The sequence below is a fragment of the Octodon degus genome, unplaced genomic scaffold, assembly GCF_000260255.1.
Source record: "Octodon degus isolate 3935 unplaced genomic scaffold, OctDeg1.0 scaffold00104, whole genome shotgun sequence".
Taxonomy (NCBI): domain Eukaryota; kingdom Metazoa; phylum Chordata; class Mammalia; order Rodentia; family Octodontidae; genus Octodon; species Octodon degus.
Genome location: NW_004524680.1, coordinates 4,894,787 through 4,903,598, shown reverse-complemented (window position 1 = coordinate 4,903,598; position 8,812 = coordinate 4,894,787). Strand labels below are relative to the sequence as shown.

Here is an 8,812-nt window from a genome sequence, read left to right as displayed (position 1 = left end):
CAAGCACCTGCCTGGCAAGGTTCTGAGTTCAATCCTTTTTACCTCAAAAAAAAAAAAAAAAAAAATTTAAGACTGTGACCTCCGGGATACAGTCAAAGTTACCCAAGGCTATCCAGGTCAGCATTCCCTAGGCTAATCTATGTTCCTGTCCTTCTAGACCCATGACAACTGAAATTCCTTAAGGATACTTGAAGTCTGAAAATTGGTTTCACTGATATAGGAGCAAAATCCTGACCTTTTTTTTTTTTTTAAATGTATTTGTTTGGTACAGGTTCTCACTACGCAGTTCAGACTCATAGTAATCCTCCTGTCTCAGCCTCCCCAGTGCTGGGATTACCAGCGTGCTCCACCAAGCCTGGTTTGGGGGCCATCACGGCATGCCCAGGGTTTCAGATTGGCATGGCATTCGGTACCTGGGGATCAAACTTAGGTCCCTGAGCTTGTCAGGCAGGTGCTTAGACCACTAAGCTATCTCCCCAACCCCAAAATCCTGATCTTAAAGGAACAGGTAGAATTCAAAAAATGGCTAAATTATCCAGGTTAAAACAAAAGCACAATAGATTCATACCTTTCATATCCTGTAAAATGGGCTATTATCCTTCCTGTAGGTGGGCTACCTTTTCCGTAAGTTTTCATATCCTCAGGAGACTGCCTAACATAAATGCTCCCAGCTTCAGTAGATAACGTGCCTCTCTCAAAGGCTCCCACCCGCTCTATTTCTTTTTGTTTGTTACTATTGTTGTTTTGTTTTGTTTTTTATTTTTGGCGGAACCAGGGATTGAACACAGGCCCTTGCGCTTGCCAGGCAAGTGCTTCTACTAAATCATTTCCCAGGCCCATGAGTGTGTATTTTTAAAATACTGTGTACTCCCTTTATGCCTTTTACTGACACATCATAAAATTCTTTTTCTGCAATGGAAGTTAGCAAATCTGCCACCTATCTGGTAGGTTGTGTGAGGCTGGGTCCTCATCTCTGCCGTGGGGCCCTCCTTGGACCCTGTCTGGGGATTCACCTATAACCAATGTTGAAGATAATAAAAATTTAAAAATGAAGATCAAGCTCTGTTCTACTTCCAGTTACCAGTGGGCATCTGTAGGCGCAACCAAATTGTTAGGGTTTCTTTTGGTTTTCAGCAAAAGCCACTCTAAAGACCCGGCCAAAAAAACCAAAACCAAAACCAAAAAAAACACCTGAACTATTCCAGATCACAAAGCATTAATTGAATTAATAAAAGGTTAAGGCCCCAGGAATTTGTTATTCAGCTTCTAGGCTTCTCACTTCTCTCTCTCTGACTTTTTTTACTTTCTTTTTTTTAACGTATTTAGAACAGGGTCTAGAGGGTCTCACTACGGAGATTGGACTCTTAGTGACTCTCCTGTTTTCAGCCTCCCAAGTGCTGGGATTACAGGTGCGCACCACCATGCCGTTTCAATCCCTGTCTCAATTGTGGTCTCAGTGCGCCTGGGGGCGAGGCTGGCACAGCACGCTAGGGATTGAACCCTAGCCAAGGTGCTCTACCTTAAGCAGGTGCTTTAGTCTGCTGAGCTAAACTCAGCTTGTCTTTTTCTAAGTGTTGGTTTCTGACAGTGTCATCAGCTCCACCTCAGGGTGCCTGCTGAGATCAGGGTCAACAGAAGCCCATCCTTGGAAGTGCTATCTGGCCTCTGACAAGTCATGCCAGAATTTAAAACAAACAAAAATGATACTATGAATTAAACTCAGGGACTTCATACTACCTTCCCAGCCGTTTTTTGTTTTGTTTTGTTTTTATTTTTATTTTTTTAATTTGAGACAGGCTCTCTTCAAGTTGCTAAGTTGTCCAAGCTGGGCTTGAATTTACGATCTTCTGGCTCAGCCTCCCAGAACACTGGGATTACAGGTGTGCACCACCACACTGGGTTTGCCAACCTTTTTCCCTGGGCCTCAAGCATCAGGAAACCTAATGCAGAGGCTACCAGATTTGGGTTCGTACCTCAGGAGCTGGAAGCCTTACCAGGCAGGGTGAGGGGCAGGGACCTTGTACCTGGAGAAGCACCCTTTGGGCTGGGCACACAGCTGGCAGCAGGAGGGGCAGGGGCTGGGCAGGAGATGCCCCTCTGTGAAGCCCGCAGGCACAAATTCCCAAGGGTGAGAGTAGCTGGGAGGCAGTCAGGGCCTGGGTCCTGAGAGGCCAATGACCTCATCTGGATGCACAAATGGGAATGGCAGGCACTGGGTAGATCTGTCTTCAGGGATAGAGGCCTTGTCCTGAGGTACATGTGCACTGAGACTGCAAAGTCCTAGCTGCTGCCTGTGACCAGGCGGGGGCAAGGCCTGGTCCAGGAGGGCACAGTGCAAGTGCTACCCCTTTTCCCCACTTTCCGCTCCTCCACTCCCCTTCAGTGGGCAAAAAGAAACTCAGCCTTAGGTACCTGCCACCCCTCCTCTTTCCCAGTATTCCCTGTTCTCTTCTTACAGTTTCAGGCTCAGGAAATTGTTACCCAGCTTCTAGACTTCTCACTTCTCTCACTCTCCCTCCCTTTATCCCCCACCCCTCCCTCCTCCAGAAGCAAGAAATGGAAACTGCACTGGGGCTCCTCCCACCTTTGCCCCTGTTTCTGTGTACAGCTCACTTCCCTCCTCCCAGCTCAGGAAATGGAAACTCAGCCTGCAGGCTCCACCTGCCCCCACAAGAGGCCAGGATCCAGGATCCCCTTGCCAGGCCCTCCAGGCCTTCTTACTCTTGTGAGGGGCAGCAGGAAGCAGACAGGAGCTTGGCCACTGCGGAGGTCCAGGATGCTTGGACTTTTGCCCTAAGAGGATGCTGCCCTTCAAATTAGAGCAGAGGGGAGGCTGGGCCCCAAGTCCCAGGCCCCAGGCCGAGGGAGGCAAGTAGCTTCAACCCCTTGAGACTCAGCCAGCTCCCTTCTCTGAGTGATGAGAAGCGTCACCAAATTAATATCACTGGGAACCCGCAGGTGCCGATGTGCCGGAGAGACCATCAGTGTCCCTGCTACTCCCTTCTGCTCCATCACTCCATGTCCCTGGAGTGCAGTCCTAGCTCCTGACCCTGAGGGAGCCCTGCACCGTGAGCTCAGGGGCCAGAAGAGCCCTGTCCACCTCCACCTCAGGGGCATGACCAGAGTGCCGCAGAGGGCTGCTCCCACCCTCGTTCCCCTTGCTTGCTAGCACTCCAGGAAGGGCTGTGTTTTCAGGCTTTAATTTTTTTATTTTTGGCAGAACTGGGGATTGAACTCAGGCCCTTGTGCTTGCCAGGGAAGTGCTTATTCCACTGAGCCATCTCCCTGGCCCAAGTGCTGTTTTCAGCCACGATTCCCAGCCTTCCTCAGGACTTGCTGAGATGGAGTCAGGCACCCACCTCAGAGCTGCCCTGGGCAGACTCCTCTGTGAAGCTGGTCCCTTCACGATGCTTTTAAGGATCAGTCCCAGGCTTGTCTCCCTCTGTGGCAATGACAAGGACACTGAGCTCACAGTTCAGATGTTCTCCTTGAGCTTCCATGAAGACCACAATCCCCCTACAAGTGGGGTTCCTAAGAACCAGACTCAATCTGCCACCTGGATAAGCAGTGACTCACACTCAGATACACCCTGAGGCAAATCACCAAGGGAGTGTGTGACAGCGGCAGCAGGGGTGGAAGCAAGGATGAAACGCCCACTCTGGGGTGATGGAGCAGGTGGCCAGAGCTGCCCAGAGGTTCAGTCACCTGCTTGTTATGTTCATTTCAGGCTCTCAATAAAGTCATGGTGTTGTTCCCGGACCCACAGGGAGAGGCTTCCTGGGCTGTAGGCTCAGGGGCTGTTTTGTGTCTGTAGTGAGGCCTTTGATGACTTTTTGTCACCTCTTTGTCCCATGTCCACTGTCCACACAGTGTTTATTGCTTTGGCCATGTGGCACAGCTTTAGATGACGGCTGGTGACAGGGAAGGGGAGCATGGCCACAGGCAGGTCGGACCTACCTGCTGGGCCCTTCTGACCCTGGGGAACAGCCAGAACAGAGGTCTGGAGCAGACCCTGCCCCAGCTCTGCCTTCCCCACCTGACACCCAGGGAGCGTCTTCAAAACACTAGCCTGCACAGGGCGTCCAGATCCGGGGAGAGCAGCTTCCTGCACGCTCCCGCCCGTTCCTTACCAGCCCACTGCCAAGAGCTCCATGGCTGGGCACCACCATGGGCCGGGGCCATGACAGCTCAGGCCACATTGCATTGGCAAAGGACAGTGGGCACAAGCAAGCCACTTCAGTCCCCAGGTGGCTGGATAGCCAGCGATCTGGGGAGAGGTTCTGTGTCCAGCCTGGCCTGGTCTTCCCACAGCCTGTGACAGCTGTGCCAGGACAGTGCCCTCCTCAAGCCAGGCTAGCTGGAGCACCACGGGTCTCCACATCGCCATACAGCAGAACATGACCTTCCTTCTTGACCTTGTGTAAGTCTCCAGGTCGGGTTTCACTTTTAGACTTCATTTGTAGCTGGTTGTAGACTTACAGGGCCCTTAGCCTTCCCGGCCACCCCAGGGCGAATCAGTTTGGGGCTAGAACAGGAAAGATACCAAGGCCTTTCTGCATCTGAAGATCTCTGCTTCTCCCTCCCCCATAGGGGACCTGCTGGGAGGGGAACAAACACAGCCAGGCAGAGCAGAAAGAGGTGGGAACATCATTTATTTGAGGCACTAAAGCAGCAGCAGAGCACCCGCCCCTGCGAGGGCTGCGGGTCAGACAGGGGCTCAGCTGAATCTGGGGTGGGGGCCTGGAGCTGGAGCCATGAATAAAACCCTGAAGTTAGTGCATTGTGTGTGCAGAAATGCCAGGGTGAGGGGCTTTCTCGGGTGTCCCCAGAGTGCCTGATCTTGTCCTGCCCTCCCATCATGTTCCCCCGCAACAGCCTGCCCAAAGGACCTGGGGTTTAGGTGTTCCGCCTGGATCTACAGGGCTGAGCTCCATCCTTACAGCCCTAAGACTTCCGGGGACACAGCTGACCCCAGAAATGAGGTGGCTGGAATTGGGGTTGGGTGGACTAGGCTCTGAGGCCAAGGAGGTGGAACAGGCAGGAGGAGTGGGATGCTTCAATAGCCTCCTGGTGTCTGGAGGGGGCTAGGATTTTTTTTTTTCCTCATCTGGGTGAGCACGGGGCACCAAGTAAAGGAGGTCAGGGAGCCAGCCACAGCATGGCTGACAGCAGGCTGAGCAGGAGCCCGAGGCTCAGCAGTGGGGCGCTGGCCTGAGGCCCTCCTCCAGCAGCGCTGATGTTACATAGGGAGCTCGAGCAGCATTTGGAGCCCACTTTTAAAACTCCTATGTTAACACTTGGGCCAAGGCAGGTAGGGGAGCAGCCCTTGTTCAGGCTGTAGCCAAAGTCCACGACTTTCCCTGCATGGAAAAAGAGGCTGTGAGGGGACAGACACACCACAGGTGACAGGAACAGCCCCTGGAGAACCCTGGCCTCAGGCTGGGGGAATGGCCACATGGGGACAGTAAGACTGAGGGCAGGCCACTCCTCACCAGCACTTACCGATGCCACCGGAGGTAGAATAAGTCACACAGTATTTGTCAGAGTCCGAGCAGACAGTGGGCCACAAGCAGTAGAAATTGCTCTTCTGATTGGTGCAGGAGAAGCACATGAGGGAGTGGACTGCAGAAGGAGGGACACGCTGCAGGCTGTGCCTGTCTCTCAGGCAGGCCTTCCAATGTGCTCCCAAGTCCTGGCCCTCAGCACCCAACTGCTTGTGGAATTTTACTGGTAACAACAGAACCTCGCCCTCCCAAACTCAAGGAGACAGCAGTAGGGCTATCCCAGGACCAAGATCTCCAGAGGCCCCTGGAAAACACAGAAGGTCCATGGGAGCTGGCCTGGAAGGACTCCTGGCCTCTGTTCAGGGCAGATGAGACAGAGAGAGGGGATTCAGGAGGACTTGGCCTGTGAGGAGGTCCAGGGTCCCAGGCACCGCACCTTGCTCCACACCCAGGAGGGCAGCCAGCAGTACTGGCAGGATGACCTTCATACTTGAGGGGTAGACGTCCGTGGAGAGCTTACAAAGCCAAAGGAGCCAGTTCTGCTGTGCCTGCGAGAGATGTAGCTCTTAGAGGGCCAACCTGCCCACCCACAGCCAGGGTCTCAGCCCACACGGTGCCAGGTGACCAGGCACAACACAACTCTTTTCAGCAATCTGCCTACAACCAGCTGCTTACAAACCCTTATCCCTAGAGGGGAACAGCAAGGCCAGGGTGGGGGCACTGTTGATACTTTCAGAATCTGACAGAAATAGCAGCCCTGGAGTAGCCGCTGTTGGTGGCCCTGATGTAGAGGAACAGTGATCAGAAGTGCTACTGGCTAGCTGGGTGCCTACAGCCCAGACCACTCCTGAGGCGGAGGCCTAGGGGTTACACTGGGGGCTGAGGCCCTGGGCTGTTCCCGCTGGAGGAGGCTGGAAGAGGCCTGATTGCCTTCTTCTTGTGGCTCCACGAGGGCCTCCAGTGAGGCTGAAGGCAGCTGGGAAGCAGCTTAGGCAGGACATGGCGTGAAGGGCGCAGGCGAATCCTGGTGGGGACACCTGACTGCTGTGGGCTCTGCACCAGGATTCCTCAGAGGGCTGGGGTCTGTGGCACCGGGTGAACAAGCTGGAGGCAGGATTTGGCTCCTGTCAGCCTTGGGCAGGGGAAGAACAGGAATCCTGGGGGAGTACAAGGCTGGCCAGGGCTGCAAGCGGTGGCCCCTGAGAATGGGTCCCAGGGCTCTCCTTTCTAGGCCTGGACTTCAGCCTGTTTTTGAATGGTTAAGATGGGTCTTTAAACATTAGGATTTAGAAAGATGAGCTGCTTCTCCAGCTTCCTCCAGCAGAGACAGATGCCCTCAGCCCAGCCCCTGGGCAAGGAGAACTCCACGTACCAGTCTGGGCCCTGCACGTTGGAGTGGCTTCTGTGAGCTCCAGGAGGGTGGCCCAGCTGTCCTCCCACTTTGGCCAAATTATGAACAAGCTCGTTTTTCCATTTTAAAAATAGGCTTTTCTCTTTCTTTAAGACAAGTGGGCGAACAATCCAGGGCCCAGACTCAGGCGTTCGACCAAGCCCCTCACCTTACCCGCCTGGCAACACACTGACATCTGGGAGCTGGAAAAGAGCTCCAGATGGGCAAAGTTAGGGCCAGCACTAGTGCCAACCCTCTTCCTGCCTCAGACAGTGCAGGGCGGACAGTCTTCAATTCCTCCTCCAGAAAGCGAGGTTTTAGCCTGGAATAACCCTGAGCTGTCTGCGGGGATGCTTCAGCCTGCATTGCCATGAACAGGTTGGGTGGTATGGGTCCCTGCCCATTGTGACCACCCCGCCACCCCCAGCACAGCAAGGTTGAGCTAAAGCACCGGCAGGATAGGGCCGGTCTGTCAGATGCTCCCTATGGCAGCGGGATCCAGTAGGCCCTGGGCAGGGCTCCCCGGGACCTTGGGACTCAGAGCTGACTCGAGTGGCCAACAAGAGAAGCAGGAGCCTGCCGGTCTGAAGGAGCTACAAGGGTCCAGGGGCGGCAGCGCACTTCATCCGCATGCACACTCCGGCCCCAAACCCAGAGGTTTGTTCCTCTTTCCTGGGGCAGGACTCCGTCCCAAGGTAATCAATCATTAGGCCAGTAATCCTCCCCTTCCGGTTAAGGACTTCCCTAGGATCCTGCTCCTCTCCACCTGCCAGTCCATCCCACACTGGAGAGCTGACTGTTGATTCCCCGATCCGGTCCTGGACCGCAGGAAATACTCGGGGAGAGGTGGGGGAGGGGAGGGGAGGCTCAGCTAGGGGTCCATCCTTCTCGCTGGCCGGATCTCAACCCCCATCCGCGCCTCCCCGAGCTCACTCCCACCGTTTCCCTTTCCCAGCCGCTGGCAGGCGCGGGCGACTCACAGAGGAAGGAAGCTGCGTCGCGGCCTCGCTGAGCTCCGGAGCACCACGCTAATGCTGGAGAGCAGGAGAAACGCGAGGACAGAGGCGGGGGCGAAGCGGGGCGGGGCGGGGCGGGGCGGGGAAAGGCGGGGCCGGCGGGAGGACCACCTCCTCCCGGTTTCCAAGGGTCCCGGAAGTGTGTGCCTAGCAATCCCTAAACCTGTAAGGTCTATCCTGATCTTTGCTCCTGAGCGCTTCTTGAGGGCCTTCAGCCTCCACGTGACACTCCCAGAGGGACTGTGACCCCCTCCTCCAAGACCCCCAGTGCGGTGGCGCCTGAGCCCCAGCTCAGCCTGCTTGTCCCTCTTGTTGCCCCACGAGAGAGCCACTGACCCCTGGGCCTGTGGCAGGATCCTAGCTATCCCTCACCTAGGCAGTGGGGACCACATTTCTGTAGCCTGCGGTACGAGGTGGCCAAGCCATTGAATGCAGCTGTGCCCTCTGCTTCGGAGGTCTCATGTGTGCTCCTGCCCAGCTCCCGCTATACGCGGTCTGTGGTTTCGTGGGCTGATCTGGCTTGGACCCTGCCTGCCTCTTGGCAAGCAGTTAAGCCTCCCCCCCACCCCAGCCAGGATGGACTGTAGCCGCCTGTCTCTCCGCCCCCCGACCTGCTGCCCCCCACCCCCAATCACAGGTGCAGAGGCCCAGGCAGAATGAATCCCCACTGCTTCACCTGTGCTCCTTATGTATCCTTCATGTCTTTTTGTCTCTAAATGCCCATCAAGTGCTGTTTTTCCAGTGTGCACACACAGGGCACCTGCTGTGTGGGGCCGCCTTCTGCCTCTTTGGAGGGGCCTGCAGAGAGACATTGCACAGTGGGCAGGAGGCGGCCTGCAGGCCCGGATCCTGGCCGGGCTCCCGTCTGCCCTGCACCTCCACTCCTGCAGTCCCCTGTGCAC

The 8,812-nt window shown here is 55.3% G+C and overlaps 1 protein-coding gene and 1 long non-coding RNA gene across 2 annotated transcripts in view; one reads left to right on the top strand and one right to left on the bottom strand.

The window, feature by feature from the left end:
• Window positions 1–4,633: 4,633 nt before the first annotated feature.
• LOC101590230 (lymphocyte antigen 6E-like) lies at window positions 4,634–7,974 on the bottom strand. The gene is made up of 4 exons (XM_004638914.2): window positions 7,875–7,974; window positions 5,941–6,052; window positions 5,503–5,622; window positions 4,634–5,360 (listed from the first exon to the last, which is right to left on the bottom strand). Exons 2-4 carry the CDS (start codon window positions 5,990–5,992, stop codon window positions 5,140–5,142), a joined length of 393 nt encoding a protein of 130 aa, XP_004638971.1. The 5' UTR covers window positions 5,993–6,052; window positions 7,875–7,974; the 3' UTR covers window positions 4,634–5,139.
• Window positions 4,924–8,812, top strand: part of LOC111818838 — a 21,594-nt gene continuing 17,705 nt past the window's right edge. The window contains exons 1-2 of the long non-coding RNA XR_002822721.1: window positions 4,924–5,002; window positions 6,579–6,585. This is a non-coding gene — a long non-coding RNA (uncharacterized LOC111818838). The remainder of the gene's footprint in view (window positions 5,003–6,578; window positions 6,586–8,812) is intronic.